Genomic DNA, 21,123 nt, shown 5'->3' with positions numbered 1-21,123 from the left:
CAATAGGATGGTATACAGAGAAAGCAAATGACTAAGGCAAAAGAAAAGGAAAGGGAGTGATGTGTGGTTTATTCCGTATAGATTTATTTCTGCTAAAAAATTATATAATACTTGAATGCAATCTCACTGGGAGATATTCAAATACAAAGAGCAAAAAAGAGAAGTCCCCCTTTTGTCTCTGCCAATCCCACACCCTCCCCCACAGGCACCCAGTGTTAACAGTTTAGTGTATTTATTCTTCCATACCTGCATTAGTGTTGTTTTTAAATGCATATATACAAACATATATAGTTCAGGGGATTTATTCCTTTTCCATTAATTGTAAAATACTCTACACATGGTTCTGAGACTGCATTTTTAACTTTAACACATGTTGACTATCTTCAGAAATTATATAAATCTGTCACATATGGATGCTTCTTTATGTATACTATAAAAGGGGGAATTAGCATCATCACTCTCCAAACAATTTATATCTTGTGCAGGTTGTTAGAATATACTTTAGAAATTAGTTTTGGAAAAGTAAACCTGCAGAGACATTATCTAAATTAAAATCAATCACAAGGAATGTAGAAACACAAAACATTTCATCTGTAATTTAGGCAACTGAGAATGTACTAGAAAAATATAATCTATTCTCAAAAGAGAGATGAATTTCTCAAATTAAAAGTTCATATAATTCTATTGATTCATAATTCAAGAGACCAGGGACCAAAGGAAGTTAAAGTTAATAGATGTGCATGATTTATGCTCATTTTAGAAAGAAAGGAAATCTAGTCAGGTAGCAATGGATCTTACTTTGACTTAGAAACCATTCAAACCATTATTTTATCAGTTAATATATATTTATTAAAGCATCTGAATAAAATGCAAGCCATGATAATTTCAAACTTGTATCTCATAGACTACACCTGTTCAAATACAAACATGAAGAACAGCTTTTGCCTCTTTTGCTGAAAATCAAATTTAACACTAATATAAAACTACAATTGACCCTTCATTCACTCATTCATCAAAGAGTTATTAAATGTCTTCCATGTGCCAAATACTAGTCTAGGAACTTTATATACATCAGTGATCAAAAATACAAAAATACCTGTCCTCATGGATGTGGAGCAATCCACATAGGTAGGCAATAAGTAATACATACAAATGTTAAAAATTGTATGTTTCAAAGAAAAAAGAAAAAGAAAAGCATAGTATAGGACAGCAGAAATGGTGATGGTGGGGGAGGTCAGACAGGCAGGGCTTCTGGAGGAGGTGACATCTGAGTAAATGTAGATATCTGGGGCAAGAGTATTCCAGGCAGAGGGCATAGCTAATGCAAAGATCTGAGGGCAAGCATACCTGGCATGTTCAAGGAAGAGACAGGGAGCAGAATGGCTGGAACAGAATGAGTGATGGAGAGAGCAGCATACAGCAGTATAGGACACGAGGTCATAGAGATAAGAGGACGTGGGAGACATATTGTGTGCTCTTCTGGAGAAATTCTATGCATGTACAAGCATATTCATGTACACACATCTCTCTTGCCTTTTGTTTTTTATTAATTCAAATGGAAGATTACTAGAGCCACTGTTCTAACTTATTGCTTCACTTAATATATGTTGAGCATTTTTTTTTTTATCAGCATGGGTAAACTTATCTCATTCCTTTTTTTTTTTTTGTGAGGAAGATCAGCCCTAAGCTAACATCTGATGCCAATCCTCCTCTTTTTTCTGAGGAAGCCTGGCCCTGAGCTAACTTCCGTACCCATCTTCCTCTACTTTATAGGGGATGCCGCCACAGCATGGCTCGACAAGCAGCGCATCTGTGAGCACCCGGGATCCAAACCGGCAAACCCCAGCCCGCCGCAGCGGAGCTCGCGCACCCAACCGCTTGCGCCACTGGGCCGGCCCTCCATTCCTTTCTTTTTTTTTTTTAACAGTTGCATAGTATTTTATTGTATGGCTAAAATAGAATTTCTTTATCGAGTCCCATTTGGATGGACATTTAGGCTGTTTCCATTTCTTTTACTACTGTAAACAATACTATATTGCCTATCCTTGTATTTAAATCATTGCATAGGTAATTCCTTTGGATAAATTCCTTGATGTGGAATTGCTAGATCAAAAATCCTACTAGGAGACTGGACTTGCTCCACATTGAGTATGAGATTGCAGAATTACCTATCTGCCATAGAGAAGAGAAGTCCTTCTTAAAGGCTCCTGATGATTAAGTTTATCCAAGGCCTCTCCAATCAACGTGAATAGGGCTCCTCAGAGCTGGCCTCAAACATTTTCATAGTTAGGGGGATGTGACAAAAACCAAACACTAAAAACCATTCTTTATTTTGTGTTTTAGTCCAAGAGGCCCTAAACAATAAAATATAGTGTAACTGTTTAAGAAAACAGGCTCTGGAATCAGATAGTTTTAGATAGGAAGCCAAGCTCCAACACTCATTCGCTAAGTGACTCTAGAAAAACAGTTAATCACTTAGAATATCAGATATTCTCCTTCTCTAAAATGGGGATGACAAATACTCTCACAAGATGGTTGTGATGATGACACAGCACATGGTAGCATTTAGTGATAGCCGATACAGCATTGTTACTAAGACAATATTATTATTGTTATTGCTATTGTTTTTGTTATTATCATCATTATTTTTACCTAAGGTACCGAAGAAATCATTGCCTAGGAAAGGAAATCCAGGTCTGTTGGCCAGAACAATCATCCTAAAATCAGGATGAATCACTATAACATTTTCTCTTCCATTCACATTAGCAGAATCTGAAAAACAAAATTTCTATTTATTCTTTATTAATATTTAATAGTTCTTAAGAATACCAAGTTACAGACTATAAAATAACATAAGTAGTCATACTGTTCAATTATAAGAAGCTCTAAGAAATCTGGCTGTGATAACTTGGTTGAAGAAAAAAAACTTTGAGAAAGTTTGCTTAAGAACAGAATACTGATAAAGCATACACTAAGTTACACAGAAACCTGCATTTGTATGTAAATTCAATGCACATCTAAAAAGCAAACTTGTCCAAATGTTGTCTGACAGTAATTAAACTTAGCTTGAGATGCTATTATTTCTAAAAAGAAAAAAAAAGAATCCATAACAAGCAATAATCCAAAGGATACTCAAAGAATAATCGAAGCATCTTTCAATTTTTATCAAGTCAGCACCTGCATCACTTTGCATAGAGCCTGCCATTATGCACCTAGGAACAATTCCTGTTTCGATCGTTCACCCTGAAACTTAACCACATAGAATAAAGGTCTTCAAAACCTAGTCAACCCATTAGTGCAATGTTGACTTATTTCCAATCAAGGGATTCTACCACAGTTCCTAAAACAAGTGATCTCAAGTTGACTGGAGCTTTCTTTGTGCAAATGTTTAAGGTATTAAAGGAACCGAATTCTTCCATGTGCCATGTTCTACTGGTTGGTGTACATTTCCGATAAAGCTGCTAGTCCAGACAATAAATTAAGACAGTAAAAACTTTATTATGGTTATTTTAAAAAGAAACACTTGTCATCTGGGTTTATTTAAATCCAAGCCTTAGGCTATCCATCTTTAAAAAATGATAGTTGTGAAACACCTGCAGTTTTATCTGAGCTGAGACTGTAAGAACCTACACTCATACTCTTTTATGATACCAAAAAGAAATCTTTCAATGTGTCATATATTCATGTACTAATACAACCAATAATTTTAACATTTGATCTCCATTAATTTTAGTAGTGGCAAATAACAAGGGTATGTGGTCACAGGGAAAATCTGATTCATTGGTTAATTAAAAGAAAAATGACAATAAGAAATGAAAATTTAAAAAAGCAAAGAAAATGAAAAGCATAGCTCTAGAAGTGATCGTTTATGAAACCATGTTCAAAAGAGCTTCTGGGGCTCTTGTGTTTAAAATGTCATCTACAATCAAACTTGAGTTTAAAAATTATGATGACTCCTTTATTTCTAGACTATCCCTCAAAAGCATATCAGAAAATGTAGAGGGTTACCAGGAGATAATCACTCCTTAACTACAATTTTGTTTCAGCAATTCTTTCTTCCCTTCCATTGCACTGTCCTCATAATGCCTCTAAAAAGGGCAGGCAGAATTCTCATCCTGAGAGTCTGAATGAGCTTTTGAAAAGATAGTAGTCAGGGGCCGGCCCAGTGGTGTGGTGGTTAAGTTTACGCACTCCGCTGCAGTGGCCTGGGGTTTGCTGGTTTGGATTCTGGGTGCGGACCTACACATTGCTCATCAAGCCATGCTGTGGAGGCGTCTCATATACAAAATAGAGGAAGATTGGCACGGATGTTAGCTCAGGGCCACTCTTCCTCAAGCAAAAAGTATGTTGGTGTTCTCAGAGTAGAAAAATATAAAGCTGATTTGCCCTAAAACTAGTGTCGAAATTTTCAAAGATGCTCTCTGGCTATAAAAAGTGAAACTGACAAGGCTGGATTCAGACATATTGATTTTTATAAATGATTGTCAATACAGACAACTTGAGTTATATAGAACTTATGCTTGTTACTTATATATAAGTAGCCAGTTAAGTGTGTGATGTGACACCAGAGATGTAAAAATTGCATATATTGAGGGAAAAGTTGCTTTTTAATACTCACTTGCAACAATGCGTCTTCCATCTGCTAGAATCATTTCTCCATTCTCTACTAGAGTTTTTAAAATACAGGTGACATTTGTTGGGGCTTTGTCTGCCTCATCTACTACCAGAACATGACCCAACTTTATTGCTTTAACCTTTGAAGATAGAACATTCATTATAAACAAAAAAATGAAAGCAACTGTTTTTAAAATTTCATCATTCATTGCTTCAGATTTACAAGAGCTGATTTTATTTAAGTTATGGGTAACTTAACTTGTTACAAAAAAGAAGTCTGTAGAAGAGCTGGAAACAAAATTTATGATCTCTACCAAAAGCTTCCGTAGTTACTAAGCTGTTAACTCTACAGTAATCCTTTAATGTAAGAATTATTCCTATGGTGGTAATGTCCACAACATTTCCCCCCCCCCCACGTAGCGGAGATTTAAAACAAGTATAATAAACAGAGAAATTAAAGCGCCATGGGAGTTAAAATAAGTGAGAGAGTACAGGGTCTGAAAGGGTTGATCACGTCTCTACTACTAAGGACTTGATTGCTAGACCAAGAAATATGTACTTTACTTCATTAAGTAATGGGATGTAATTAAAGATTTATGAGTTTAGACAATATAGGAATGGAGTTTGTATCTACACTTTAGGACATCTAATCCGGCAGCAGTATGCAGAATAGACTAAAAGGGGATTACCATAATAATTTGGTTAAAAACTGTTTTGGAGACCTAATTTTAGGGGAGAAGGCATGGGAAAAATGGAAATAGAAAGCATCAGATTGATCTGAAGAGTTTTGCAGAGGTATATAAAATCTACAGAATTGGCAACTGAATAGATGGGAAGATGGTAAAGGAAAAATAAGAAAATTCCTAGGTCTTAGGTGGCTGAGTGAATGGTGACATTATAGAAAGAAAATAAAAGCAAGGAAAAACTCTTAAAAACATTTTTAGAGAGCGGATAGGTGAAGATACTCAATGAATTTAAATGTAAACCCAAAGATTATTTTTTTAAATAGTAAGAAATATCTCATAACATAAAATGGACCACATCATAAACTTGTCTCATTGCATATTTTTGGCAAAGAATTGTAAGGAAATACAGATTAAGAAATAGGTGATTCCCTCCACCACAAATATTTTATTCAATGTTCTAAAAAAACTAATAAAGATTTTCCTAAAATAAATTGAATTAAAAAAAAGAGAGAGAGAAAACGTGTGGTTTCTATTCTCAACCCCAGCCTTCACTCTCTATTCAGGGAAAGTCAGGCCCAATCTGGGAAAATTCAGGCAGGAAATCCTAAAGACTCCAATCACTGGGGTCTGGACCACAGAGGTTCTCATGACGGCTTATTTGTGCCATTGCTGCAAAGGAGTTATCACCACAGCGGGACATGCATGACAGGCCAGGATTTCTTTGAGTCTTATGTGAGAAGTTAAGGTATGCATCTTCCCAACTGCCCAAAACACTGGGCTAATATTTTAATCATTAAAATCATCTTTAAAAACATTCTAGAAGCATTGTCTAATTTCAAATTCTACACATTTGAAAACAATAGCAAACTTTTTTTTTTTTATTCTAGAATGGAGAGGAAATCGTTGGAGGATTTCTATCATCCTCTAAATCTCTCACTCTGGAGAGAGAAAAACAGAATAAGAAAACATGCTATTTTCCTATAATTTGCATTTAAATATCCACTCTCCAAATGACATATGAATGAGTACTTTTCAGTTAAGACTGAAATATATTGGAATCTATGGGAGATCCCCCCCTCACTGCCTGAGGGTGAAATATAACTATCATTCAAAAAAATACAGTTGAGCATATTCATATAACTGAATTACTAACCAAAGGTGAGTCTTCATACACAATAAGTCCATCTGTAACAGAAGGCTGAAGAGTAAGGGTTTGTACTGTGGTGTCCCTAAAGTTAAAGCAACACATTTTATAGTTAGTAAGGAAATAACATTTGACCATGAATAAAAATACACCACAAGAGCACTTCTTTCTTTTTGTTCATTATCCTGCTCTTCCCAAAGTGAATAAAAATAGCAAATGAAATTTCATTCAGCAACTATCTCGTAGATGTAAATATAAATCACAAGGGTTTGAAAATTAATCCAGGTTTATAGACTATCCAGGCTCTTTACTTCTCTTTTTCCTTCCAGTAATTTCCCTTCTGATCATTTCACTCCTCAAAATCACCACCTAAAGGTGAAGAGGAGAAATTAAAAATACATATTTGTATTATATATATAATATTTTTATTTTAAAATAATTTTGATGATGAGTTTGGTGAAGCCTAGCATGCTGACATGGCCAATTAAAGTAAGTCTATGAATTTCACGTTGAGGCCAAATCTGCCATCATGAGGTATGAAAGCCAGACTGTCTCATCTCACTCCAGGAACTGTGAGATTGTGAACTTTCTGCTGGAATAAGGGCAGTCTATTTTATTTTCTTAAAACTACCTGCTACTGTTTACCTGACTCTCCTTTAGATCAGGATCTTCAAAAGTATTAATAATGAGTTATCTTGATATTATGCACCTCCTTACATGATGAGATATGAAGTTCACATCACCTATGAATATGCTTGCCAATAATGTGTGTATATAAGCTGCAGGTGATAGGTAGGTCCAGACAGTCTTAAGGAGATCAATTTTATATCTTTACCTTCTACATATACTTTATCTTAAAACTAAAAAATCCTATGGCCATCATGATCATGTCACACAGAGAATTAAATTACTTTAAAAATGTAAGTAGTATCTTTCTTTACACAAGTTCAAAGCTGTCTTTTCAAACTACCCTACCACTTATTCAAAGTAATAATGTGAAGTTACAATTGTTTTGAGGGACCTACTATGTGCAAGACACTACTTGGAATGGGAACTTCAGAACTTAGTTCTATAATATGCTCCTGAAACTTCAACCCAAATGCCAACTTTTACCACAATCTATTAAAATTAAAAGATGTGTATCTATTAGAAAAAAAATGAATAAATACCACATGAAAATCATGAACCGAGCAAAGTTAAGATATCACTCAAATCATTTTTTGCTTTCCTAAAACAAATTTAATCAAAATCAGTTAATTGCTTTGAGAGGCAGTTTTGCGGTAGTAGAAAGAGGACTTTGGAGTCAGACCAATCAGGATTCAAATTCTAGTTCTTGCCACTTACTAGCCATATGATCTTGGGTAAGTAATAAAATCCACCAGGGGGATCGTTGATAGGACACTTGGAAAGTATCTGGCATATTATATGACAGATAGGAAGAGTGTAATTTCGTATTAGCCTTAGCTATTTGTTATCATTATTGCTGTTGTTGTGACTGAAAGTTCCTTGCCTGTCTAACTTCTACTTGATCTTCAGGTTTTTAGCATAGATGGTACTTCTTGGAAATCCTCTCCTTGACCCTTTTTAGAACAGGTGAGGTGGCCTAACTGTATGTTCCCTTTGAGCCCTGGATTTCCTCTATGTTAGCACTTAACATACTATATTGTAGTTTCTTATTTTAAGGTCTTTCTACTTAGACTATAAGACTTAAGAGTGTAGACTATATCTACCTTGTCCCTCATGCTGTCTCCAGCATCTAATAGGTGTCTGGCTTACAGGATGAATTCAACAAATATTTGTTGAATAAATGAATGCATGAATGAAATGGACAAAAATGCTAAAAGTTAAAAAATCAACACTGTAGCTTATAGTGCAACATATAGTATATGGACTTCCAAATTTATTGGATCACGGAACACTTTTTTTTTCTTTAACAGAGAATCTAGAACTACAGAACCCACTCTAGTAAATGTTGGGTTAGATTAAGGTTGATCCTCATCCCCCAGGGAGCTGCCAATCACCTCCCCACCCCCGTAGCAGGTAACTTCTGTATCAGAGTCCTCATTTACCAGGGCTTGAGCAGGTATGTTGGCAATACAATTATTGCCATTTACAATTTCTAGACTACTTGCCTTCTTTGCACCTAGGTTGAAAGGTTTCTCCCTTTAACTTGACCAAATGGTGACTGGTTTCTTTAGTTAATTCCCCAGGGGTCTACCCTACTGCTATTCTTGACCCCTATTCCAAGCCCCCAATTCCATGATCCTAGCTCTCATGGACCTGGTGCCTGTCCCTGGGACCTGCTGCTTCCTATGGCCCTAGCACTACACTTTACAAGGAATCCAATATCAATCTTTAATCTTTGCTAAAATTCCATTTAAAATGTGTCTGAAATAAAGCCTTGGGGGATCTTAGGAAAAGTGAAAATATATTGTGACAATTTATTTGTGCTTATCAACTTTAGTATGAATAAAATGTTTCTTATGCAATACCATGATATATAGTCATATACCCATTTCTTGTATTCCTGGGTCTTACAAGTTTACTGTAGGACATACTTTATGCAATCTGCTGTTAAAAAAATTAATTTTTAGAGTTTTAAACAAATCAAGAAAAGAGTTTAATTAGTCTCACAAATTCACTGCTAATATTCTTGCGATATAAATGGGAGTGGATAAGGAAGAGAAAAAGACGTGTTCACACAGATTTTTATAGCAATATAATGAATTTCTCACCTCAGCTGTCACATATTTAATGGGCAACAACATGACACCTTCCAGCACCAAAATGGAAAGAGGAATTCTTGTATCATTGTCAGTAGAAAGGAAATTCAGTTGTCACCTTAATAATTATAGTGCTTCATAGCAGATTAAGAACAGGAAATTCAAGCTGAATTCCAACTTTCAAAAGGCAAATGAAATTGCTCTATAACACTTGAATTCTGATAGCATACAACTTGTCATGTTAGATTTCTCAAAAGACTTTTGTGCTATAAATAAAAACCACAGGTTTGAGGGAATGAGCACAAATGATATGATTTCCAAAAGGGACTACAAATGAGGATAAATACAAACGGGAATCATAGCTTTCGGTGGAGTGAGAGAAAGAGAAAGAGGAATTTATAGGATAAAGGTGGTTTTGTTCTGCTCTTATCATTGATCCTTTTGTCTTACACATCAAAGGAAAAGCAAAGGCTAGTAAAATATGTAAAATGATATTAAATTTTAAAAAATGAGTTGGCTTATATTTCAGTAAGTTTCCCTGATTATGTAAGAGTGGAAAACAATCCGCTATCTTCTGCATAGTACTTAATACAACAAGAAAAAAAGCTTATTTTTCAAGATGTCTCATATTATAAACTTCAACTTAGTAAGTGATAAGGTGACTACTACTGTCGCAGGTAGCATATGCATTGACTTTTTTTTTTTTTTTGCTTGAGGAAGATTGTCCCTGAGCTAACATCTGTGCCAATCGTCCTCTATTTTGTATGTGGGATGCTGCCACACCATGGCTTGATGAACGGTGTGTAGGTCTGCGCCCGGGATCCAAACCTGAGAACCCTGGGCCACAGAAGTGGAGCGTGCAAACTTAACCACTACACCACCAGGCCGGCCCCTGCATTGACTCTTAAAGACACTATAATGATTCTTTTTCAAAGGGTATTTGATTAAAATCCTTGCTCTGTATTTATGAGCTTCTTGGATCAAAAGATATTAATTCTCCACACAAATAAGCAAGACTCTAAGAGAATATTTTATTTGCTACAATTTCAATTCTATTATGATTTGTTCTTCTCAAGAACAGCTTTGAAATATAAGCTTACAAAAGTTAAAATAGAGGCAACAATTTCAACAACAATGGAGAGCAGAAAAGTTAAAACACAACTGAGTCACATTTCCTTAGCCTAAGGATTAATAAAGAGATGGCTTCCCAACGAATAACAGTTACCAGTAACGCTTGACGAATTAATTAGAATATTCAGCTAATTGTTGACATTTACGTTAGCACCAATTGTTCTCACTTCTTACTAACTTACAAACTAAAGCTGTCTATCAATTAAAGCCTGTGTTGATAAAAGGGCTACTAAAAGAAATATGGCGCTAAACTCTATTCTTCTTTTAACTCTGTGACTTTAAAGTTTTTTTAAATTGAAGTTATTAATGTTTCAACAGTAATTTAAAATAATTCCACATGCAATAAAAGTAATTAGACTGTATGAAGACCAGGTTTTCGTCAAAAAAAGGAAAGAAAATTGGCCTCTAGAAAGCAAGCACAATCTGTTCCGAAATGTTGTTTGTAAAAGTACATTAAGCTAATATCTTCTAATTTATTGAGGAGCAAAAGATCTCCAAATAGTGATGTTTATTTTGAGGATAATATTTTAGTGAGTTGTATTTAAGTTGGTTTATGGTTAGCTTTCTTTTAGAAAAATAATAATAAACATAAGAGTGAAAGACGAAAGATGACACATAAGAGTTTCAAATAGCTAACAAAAGTCGTCTCGAACTTTACAGCCTTTAAAATAAAAATGACTATAGGAACAGTCCACTCATTAATATAAACTAATATTTGCTTAATATTTTAAAAAGAGGGATGATTAGGAAAATAAATTAATTTTTGCCAATAAGTATAAGCACATTACTGACTGAGAAGTAAATGCTGTAAAAGACATTTTCAAGTGAAGAAAGGTTCATGGTATCATCAAGAATATCATTTCCACAAGGCTTATTTTAAAATAAGTAATGAAATAAAGTAAGGAACACTAATAACAATTATCACCAATAAAACAGAGAGTGGTACTTAGACATAGATAATACAAACAAATTTAAGAATTAATTGATGTTTACAAACATTTTGGGCTCTCTGCTGAATAATAGCATACCACCTTCCTACCCCTGCTTATAAAAGGCAAATTTATTTCGCCATGTGGGGAAAGAAACTTCCTCAGCCCCTCACAAAGAAACAGTTATTATTATAAGCAGCTTTGCCATCCAACACAAAAAAAAAGGAGAGACAAATTAGCTATGATTACTGCAGTGTTAGTTAAAAGCCAGCACTGGACTAAATCTGAGTCCTCTTAGTTTGGTCAATCGCTTAACCTCTTGAAGCCCAAGATTACTCATCTCTACAGAGGGAATTAAAATAGAACATATGAGGGAATATAGTAGAGTAGAGAGAGAAAGAGTGTTATTATATGTGCTTTGACTGCTTTGAAAGAAAAGTCCTTTTAGTAAGACAAGCAAAATATTATTTCTGCCAAAGTGACTGAAAAGACTTCAGCTCTTAAAACAGTTGTTTTGGAGGACAAATAGTTTACTTAATAGTCAATCACTCATTACTAATATGTCCAGATGCAAAAAGTCCTAACAAACCATAAAAGGAAGGAAGACATTGGGAGGATAATATTTACGGAAGGAAGTCTACTGTGATGCAACACTTTGTTCTTCAGAGGTAGATTCTTGCTGGGAACAGCAGGTAGAAAATAGCCACAGCAAAACAGTCATCTGATGGAAGCTAAACATTTCAAAGTATGGTTAGTTTCCAAAATTTACTTACCCTCCTCACCACATCTCCTAGCAATATATTAGCACTATTTAAAAAGAAATTCCTCCAATATTCAAAGCCATGCTGAAAAAAGCCTTTTAGCAAACTCTGAAAGTTTTGTAAGTCATCTAGTCTTTAAAAACAAATCTATTACAATGGTATATTAAAAAATTGGATCTTTTATTTTTACTGTGAAAACTAGCTTTCTGGCTTGGTAAATTTTAGGGACTCGACCTAATTTCTTTGTAGGAAGTTCATTCCCCCTTTCTAGACAAAAAAGAAAAACAGTATTCAGGTCCCTTATTTCCCTTTCCCCTGCCATTAAAAAATGCATTTTCTAGGGGCTGGCCTGGTGGCGTAGTGGTTGGGTTTGTGCGCTCTGCTTCTGCGGCCTGGGGTTCTCGGGTTTGGATCCCTGGTACGGAGCTGCGCACTGCTCATCAAGCCATGCTTTGGCGGTGTCCCACAGTAAAGTAGAGGAAGATGGGCACGGATGTTAGCCTAGGGCCAGTTTTCCTCAGCAAAGGGATGAGGACTGGCAATGGACGTTGGCTCAGGGCTACTCTTCCTCATCAAAAAATAAAACAAATGCATTTTCTGATCAGTTTTTAAAAAGGACTAGAAGAATGAAATGCAGATTAAAACGCAAAATTGAATGAGTATGCAAAGATGCGCACACAGGTGAAACCAGAAGGTGAGCCTGGTGAATACACTGGATAAATTTTTATCAGAAAATACAGTATCTAGTAATTTGTATATTTTAAAAGCCTCATTAATTGGGTAACAACATAAAAGTGTGATAGAGTAAAAAAAAGTGATCACTTTTTCATTATTAGGACATTCCATAATCTTTCATCCAATAAATATTTATTGAACATTTACTAACGGGCACTGCTTAAGATGTTGGAGAAGTATCTGTGAACATAACAGGTAAAAATGCCTTCCCTTGATGAGCTTAAATTCATAATATAGTTACTTGAACTTATCTTACCATACTAATAATGTACCATACTAATAAAGTAGTTCATACTAGATCTTGCATGAGATAAAATATCAAAAGATATTTTACCAAAGGCAATTCAATACAAAGTTAAAATAAATATTTTTGGTCACTAAGACAAATGATAAACAGCACGCTGCTATTTAAGTCCATCAGAAGACTTAAGCCCACCAGTTCTCTGTGAAGCTAGTTAGGCCTGTCTCTTTTGGTTAATAACTCAAAATACATTTTTCGTGTAATACTTATTGCCTAAAACTTACTATGTAACTTGCCTTTTGTATATATCATAATATTATTTGATAAACTATAATCTATAAATTATTTTATCTTCATTTCTGGTTGTTCATGAAATAGAGAAAATTCCCAATGTTCTGGTTTTAAATTTATCACACTTGAACCACTTGAGTCAAACAGAAAGTATAAAAAGAAGCATTATATTTGGAGAACTCTTACTTAAAGGAAATCTATGTTTTCTGTAATTTACTTACTTTATTAAGTTTTCATGACAGAGTTTCTTAAAGGAAGACACTACTGCATCATAAGAACTATATATATTGCTTTTAGCAGCAAAAGTTAAATAGTTCCTTTCAGCCCCAGCCTGTTTTCCAGTATCATTTTAATGGCAGAGGAGAAGGAAGAAATATCTTTGAGGCATTAGAGGGGAGAAGACAAAAGCAGCCCTGTAAGCACATTTCTTTGTTATTTTATGTTTTATCCTAAAGTTTGATGGAGATTTTGAACTCTATTCCACAATACATCCAGTTGTTTAATACAAAAATGTCTAAGTCACTTTTAGGAAAACAGCAACAAAGAGCCGTTGTCCTGAGCCAACACCTTCAGGAAACTGGGTTGAGCTGAAGACTGCTGACGCTGCACAGCAAGTTCAGCATCTGGCCGCTTTTTCTCTTCTGGTATCTATCACATTTCTTGAACCCAAAATTAAATAAATGAGTGGTTATAAATGGCAATCGTTGTTTTCAGCACTTTATGAACTATCTCAAGATAATGACTGTGGAGAGCCTTCAGAACGATACCAAAAAGGAACTATGTGCAGCATTTTCTGACTTCTGCTGGTGGGCGTTTCAACAACTGCACCTTTATAAGATGCCAAATAGCTTATGTCACTTTGAGACTGAAAAGTCCTCTCATCTCCTGGGCAATTTCTTCTTCTCTTTCAGGACAATATGAGGATGTGGTTCATTTGTCCTGTTCTCTCATTTCAGTTTAGGTATTATTGCTACTTATTGAAGGTTAGTCAGAAGATCTCTAAAACCACACCAAAAAGAAAAAAAGGAGTACTTAATACATAGATAAAACTTAAAAAAAACAGAAAAAAATTTTGTAGAGGCAAAACACTGGAAAGAGGCTACTGTTCATCAGTGCTACTCAAATGTCAAGCTTCTCAGTGAGGCCTTCCCTGGCCAATCTATTAAAAATGTAAACCCTACTCCAGCCCCCTTCCCTGCTTTATTTTTCCCCATGACCCTTACTACCTGACACATTACACATTTTAATTATCTTGTCCTCTCTCTCACCAGCACCTAGAATACAAACATGAAGGTTGGGGTTTTTATCTCTTTTGTTCCTGATGTAATCACTCATGCTTAGAAAAGCGGCCAGTATATAATAGGTGTTCAATGTTTGTTGAAATGGATGCATTCCAATCAGCTATTTCAGTCACGTGCCCTGAGGTTGTACTGACTCACCTGTACTTCCTTAGGTTCTGTGCATACTTGTGTGTACTTTTTCTGGAATGTTTTTTCTTCCCCCTTTCTCCTTCCTTTGCCTGACAAACTGCTAAGTCTCATTCCTTAAAGGCTCAGTTCAGTGTCATCTCCTCTTTGAAGAATTCCTTATTTCTAACTTCTGTCCTCCCAATTGAACTAACTGTTCCATAGAAAGTACTTCCCAGTTAAGAAACTTTTCAGTTTTCACACAACTGTCCCCTCACAAGGCATACCATCTATAGACAAGGGGATATCATCTTTTTTATATGCCTAGTGCCTATAACTGTGCCTCACACCTACTAGACATGCAATAAATGTTTGCCCAAAGAATGAATGAATGCTTGAGTGTATTAAACAAATATGTACTTTCAATGTGTAAAGCAGATTATTAGGCATGAAGGGTTATTAAGACAAATAATCAGAGATCTTGCTCTCAAGAAGCTCACATGACAGAGAGATAGATATACAACAATTAAAAATAATTCACGTCAGGGGCCTGCCCCGTGGCTTAGCGGTTAAGTGCGTGCGCTCCGATGCTGGCAGCCTGGGTTCGGATCCCGGGCTCGCACCGACGCACCGCTTCTCCGGCCATGCTGAGGCCGCGTCCCACATACAGCAACTAGAGGGATGTGCAACTATGACATACAACTATCTACTGGGGCTTTCGGGGAAAAATAAATAAATAAAAATTAAAAAAAAAATAATAATTCACGTCAGAATGTGATAAGTGCTATAATAGAAATTAAAACAAAGTTCAATGACACAAAGGAGAGGCAATTAATTCCGACTGAAGATAACAGGGTCTTGATGATTGAATATGATTTTAACTGGCAGGGATGGGTACGGGCAGGTGCTTTCAGGCAGAGGAACAGACAGGCATGTAGAAGTTTGGAGATACAAGAGAAGTTTTGGGGAACACTAAGTAAGAACATAGTTGTGTGGAGGCAAGTAGAGCTGAATAGGTAGAGTGAGTAAGAGTGCACAGTTTTCTTAAATATATGCTCAAGAGTCTGACTTTCATATCATGGAAATGGAAGACCAACCATCTATCTACTTCAGAGAGAGGACTCTCTAAGTGGATGTCTCAAAGATGGATGGGAAGAAAGAGATATTACATTTATTCATCTGTTTACAAAATGTTTATTGAATAGTCACCATACTCCAGAAATTATGCTGGAAGAAGGCAATTCAAAGACATATATCCCTGTTCTTAGGGAGAACTCACTATCTGAAAGGGGAGACCAAGATGAGAACACATAATTGTGATCAAGAATGACATGAACAATAGCAGAGCCTGGTCTAGGTCAGTGGCTCTAGCTCTAAATGTACTAACAATAAAAGATTTTTTTAAGAAGATACATTCCAAAATACACAAAATAGAAACGAAAAACAAGCTAAAAATGAAAATACCTTAAAAACACTTTTAGATTTTATTTGTCAATAAGAAAAAACTTTTTGTTCTCATTAAAAATTAAAGAAGGATATTTTGGAGAGAACAACGTGATTGATACATTTTATTATTTGTATGATTTAAAGGTCTAATCCTGAATTCTGTTCATTTTGATACTTGTTTTAATGGCTATTATAGCTGAAAAAGAGCTCACAAAGACACGTAGATCCAAACAGAAGTACAACATTGACTGCACTCCCTATAGCTCAATATTCATTTTTCAACTTCATTTATTAAACATGCAAAGGTTTTTGTTACAATTAGGCTTGGGAATTTCCATCTTTCCTAACGTCAATCAGTGGTTTTGCAAACTAATTGCACAGTGCCACATTTTGTATTTTGAAAAAATGGGTCCCTGAAACTCTTCATTTATAAAATTTTTAAACATGTTAGGAAATTGTATTTCAAATTGTTTTAGTGTGCAGACATGAGATATTTTAGGAATGTATGATCTATATCTATATTTCAGTACTTCTGACACCAAATGTTTGGGTTTTCCACACCAACCAATTGCCTCATTCTCTGCAGATACCAAATGGGTGTCCTACAAGTCATTCAGTTCTGACACTAACTACCGGGTGGAGTTAGCACAGACCCCACAGGTTAAGGGCTCAGTTTCATAAGACTGCCCCCACCTTAAACACCAATTGCAAGTCCCAGGCCTCCCATCCTTCTAATGGACCAGCTAAAAATCAGGGGTTACCAGGACCCCCTCCTTAGGTTCCATAATTTGCTAGAACAGCTCACAGAACTCAGGAAGGCACTTTACTTCCTACTACCAGTTTATTATAAAGGATACAACTCAGGAACAGCCAAATGTAAGAGATGTATAGGGCAAATTATGCAGGGGGAGGGGGGTTGTGCGCAGAGCTTCCATGCCCTCTCTGGGTGCACCACCCTCCCAGTACCTCAGTGTGCTCACCAACCTGGAAGCTCTCCAACTCCATTGTTTAGAATTTTTATAGAGGTTCTATTAGGTAGGTGTGATTGTTTAAATCATTGGCCATTGGTGATTAACTTAATCTTCAGGGCCTCTCCTCTTTCTTCCACAGAGGTAGGAAGATGGGGCTGAAAGTTCCAACCCTTTAATCACATGGTTGGTTCCTCTGGCAACCTGCTCCCATTCTGAAGCTATCTAGGGACCCAAGAGCCACCTCATTAGCATACAAAAAGACTCTCTTATCATTCCGGAGATTCCACGGGTCTTAGAACTGGAGACCAAGATCAAATATTACAAGAAAAGATATCCATATCACTCAGGAAATTACAACGGTTTTAGAAGCTCTTGTGCCAGGAACAAAGACGAAGACCAAATATATATTTCATATTATCACAATATCACAGGGTGAAACATATTATTTTCAGTCATAAAAAAACAATTAAAACAGTTACAAACATCTGATTTCAAAATACTCTCTCCGGAGAAGATTTTTATCAGGGAGTAATTTTCTCCTTTACTGCTAAAGCATGACCTTTACTTTGAAGGATCAGATTAAATGTTGTTTTTTAATTTTTAAAATATCTGTTATGTAGCATCTCTCTGACAGCCATTTAATACACAGATCAACATATTGTGAACTCTTGACTTTGTAAAAGACAAATGTGTAGGTTTGACAGATCTTTTAAATACAATGAGATGAAGTAAGACTGTGCAGTATAAAAGATTTTCATGGTCAGTTCCTATCTCACTATAAAATACCACAATAATTCTGGCTTTGCTTTAAAGATCTTGTTTTTATATGATATACCAAACTGGTGACATCCTGTAGTGCTTCGTGCAAGTCTACCTTCAACTTCTTTGTAGCAATACTTTGTTTTGAATCATTATGTAGTAAATACATTTCATATGTAGTGTCCTCTGCAACCTTACTCCAGAGTCATTTCTTCATTCAATCAAATTGGATGCTCCATCTTTGGTTATACTTAGATAATTTTCTGCCAATTTCATGTTATTTGTTTATGTTTACATTATTAATACTATTTCAACCCAGAGATCCTTTTCAAGAATTTTTTAAACCACTGTCCATTAACATGAAGGCTAGCTTAGTTAAAACTAGGTAACATAATCCATAATAAATCTACTAAACTGGGCACAGGCAAACTGTTAAGTGTTGTCATATTAAGCAATCAAATGAATACCCAAGAGCACGATTGTCATCCTACCGTACTATGGACTCCCACAATTCTCTCTGGATACATCCCATATCACATGTGACAAACTGAACAAATAAGAGTGCCAGTGTCAATCTGTATACTAAATATTAGTAATGCTTATTTCATATGTTAAAGATCAAAACAAATATAAATTCTAACATCTTCCCACGTCCCAGTGGATGGCTTTGAACTCTTTGGTATGTGCTCCCCACTTTAAAAAACATTTTGTACTAATGTTATCACAAACAAAGGAAACAACATCTGCTTATGAAGGAAAAGGCAAACGAAAGATCTAAGAAATTTTCCTAGAATAAAACACTTGGATTTGCATTTTAAGAAAAAGTAAGAGTTTTACAGGTAGACTTGATAGGAAAGGGCATTCCAGGCTGTAAGAGCTGTATGTGGCAAGTTATGGCATCATGAATATGCATGTGACACTTGGGAACCACAAGCAGTTCATATGGCTTAAGCATGAGTATGTGGGAGAGAAAGGCTGGAAGTAAGACTAGAGAAACAGATGGTGCTCAAACTAAGGAGTATGGACGTGATGCTGTTGGCAGTGGGAGTCACTGAAGGGTTCTGAGCCAGAGAGTAAGTGGTCAACTTTATTGGTTGAAACAACATGAGGCATGGGAAGGATAGATTGGAGGCTGAGTTCTTAACCAGGAGGCTACTGCAACAGCCCAGGTAAGAGGAAATGAGGAACAGAATTACGGCTCAGAGGAGGTGGGGGGAGATATTATATTTATCACAAGGACGGAATTGAAAGGACTTGGTTACAACTCTAGAGTGCGGGAGAGGAAACTATTGTAACAGTCCAGGCATGGCCAGTGACTGCGGGAAAGGAAAAGAGGAAAATATTTGGGAGACTGTGAAAAATGTAGACATGATTTTGTAATGATTGTCTGTCAAGATGAAGGACAGGGAAAGATAAAAGGTATACGAATTATAGACCAGGTTACTGGATACAGGATTCTATAAGCTCAGAGAGGAAACATCCATTCTTTCCTTTATCAACCATATAATCAGCTCTGTTTTACTGATAACTACCATGAATCAGGTATAGAAAGGTGGCTGGCAGACATTTAAAAAGGAAAAGTTGGTATGAAGAGGTAGATATTTTAGATTTGAGATGCCTCAGAGATATATATGTGGCTATTTTTCAAAGAAAAATGCAGACCTAAAGCTGAGAAAAGAGGAAGGGGCTGAAGATGTGGCACTCATGTACACATGGATAGGAGACAACACAGACTTACAGAGAAGAGATTTAATTTTAACTGAGTTCCTACCATGCACCAGGCACTGTCCTAGAAACATGTGACATAAGCCATTTGTCTAATCCTTAAAACAACCCTATGATGAAATTTGGGCTCAGAAAGGTTACCTAAACTCATGTTTTTTAAAAAAATTTTGAAGCTTCTGTTTTATTTTAGCCCAGTTTTATAATAAATGGTTTATGCTTTTTGACATGATGCATTCCTAAAAACCATGTCTTAAAACCTGCTAACACTGCTGACCAGATGTAGCATTACTATCATATGATCAGCTACCAGCAGAAACCAGTAAGTAAGTATTAGTAACACTGTTCAAGTAATTTAAGCAGCAGAATTTAAGTCCTCAATGGAAAATGATATTCAATTATATACAACTACCACTGAAAGTTGGTAAAAAAAAAAAAAATCACATTCAGAATGTACCTGTGTGTATAATATAAAGGACATCTTTGTTATAACAGATTGAAAAGCCTGTAGCGCCACCCCCTGCTTTATTCAGTTTCACTTAGCTGCAGGCTCAGCCCCGCCCAGTCACTGATTTCCTATTCTAATCAGGGAATGAAATACATGATTCATTAGTCTTGTTCAAAGAGGTTACCAATCTCATATTTGGGGATTTATAATAAGAATCATACACTTCTGCCTCTTTCCCCTCCGTTTCCTGATTATCACATGGATATCAGCATCCCTTGTAACCCTAATCTCCCTAATCCTATTCCCCCAGGGTCAGACACTAGCTAGGCCTGGTACCTTCACCAGTTGGCTAGAGTTTTATTCCAAACTGTCACTAGCCCAAGTTCTCACAACCCTCTAGTCACTATAGTCCGTAATCTTCTATGGATCTAGCCTACATTGGGTCAATTCATCCACTGAGTCTCCAGAACAGACAAAGACATTCTGCTGAAATGCCAGAATGTCTTGCTGCAAACCCCACCACAATTATGAAGACAGTCAATGTTGCCAAACTTATCAATGCTTCTGGGTTCTACTCCTCCAGTAGTCTCCCATTTACTCCCTATCACAATACTCTTTAAAAATTTTTATGTAATTTCCATTATAGCATTGATATTTTCCTGATTATTGAACTATTTGTTTATTGCATATCTTCTCATCACTACTAGAAAGAAAGCTTCATGATAGCAGTGACCCTGTCTGTCTTATTCATCGCTGTATTCTCAAGGTCTGGAACAGTGCTAGGGACTGTACTTAATAGGAGCTCAATAAAATTTTGTTGTATTAGATGCTCTTGGTGCCCTACCCAGATCTCCTGTACCACAAAATGTGCCCATCCCCCAGCTGCTGCAGTATTGACTTCCGAAAGCTCACAGTTGCACCTGTCTACAAAAAATTGCCCTCCACCAATGGGGAGTTACCTTGCCCAGAAATGCCTGGGAGGTTAGAGCTTCCCCCTTACCCATCTCCTAGAGAGCAGCCCTTAACCAATGACTTACTGATATGGGAGCAAAACAGGCTGGCACCTTTGCTTCCAGGTGGGATAACTGAGTGGTGGCATTGATGCTCCAGAGCTCC

The 21,123-nt window shown here is 36.1% G+C and overlaps 1 protein-coding gene across 4 annotated transcripts in view; it reads right to left on the bottom strand.

The window, feature by feature from the left end:
• VWA8 (von Willebrand factor A domain containing 8) overlaps nt 1-21,123 on the bottom strand; it is a 354,390-nt gene that overhangs the window by 152,644 nt on the left and 180,623 nt on the right. For all 4 annotated transcript variants that reach the window (XM_058548243.1, XM_058548242.1, XM_058548244.1 and 1 more), the window contains 3 exons: nt 6,454-6,529; nt 4,619-4,754; nt 2,653-2,772 (listed from right to left, as the gene is read on the bottom strand). In XM_058548243.1, the coding sequence (XP_058404226.1) occupies nt 2,653-2,772; nt 4,619-4,754; nt 6,454-6,529 (332 nt within the window). The remainder of the gene's footprint in view (nt 1-2,652; nt 2,773-4,618; nt 4,755-6,453; nt 6,530-21,123) is intronic.

Source organism: Diceros bicornis, chromosome 9 (assembly GCF_020826845.1).
Source record: "Diceros bicornis minor isolate mBicDic1 chromosome 9, mDicBic1.mat.cur, whole genome shotgun sequence".
Classification (NCBI taxonomy): Eukaryota; Metazoa; Chordata; class Mammalia; order Perissodactyla; family Rhinocerotidae; genus Diceros; species Diceros bicornis.
The sequence above is the reverse complement of the archived record's forward strand: the minus strand, read 5'-3'. Positions and strand labels throughout refer to the sequence as shown.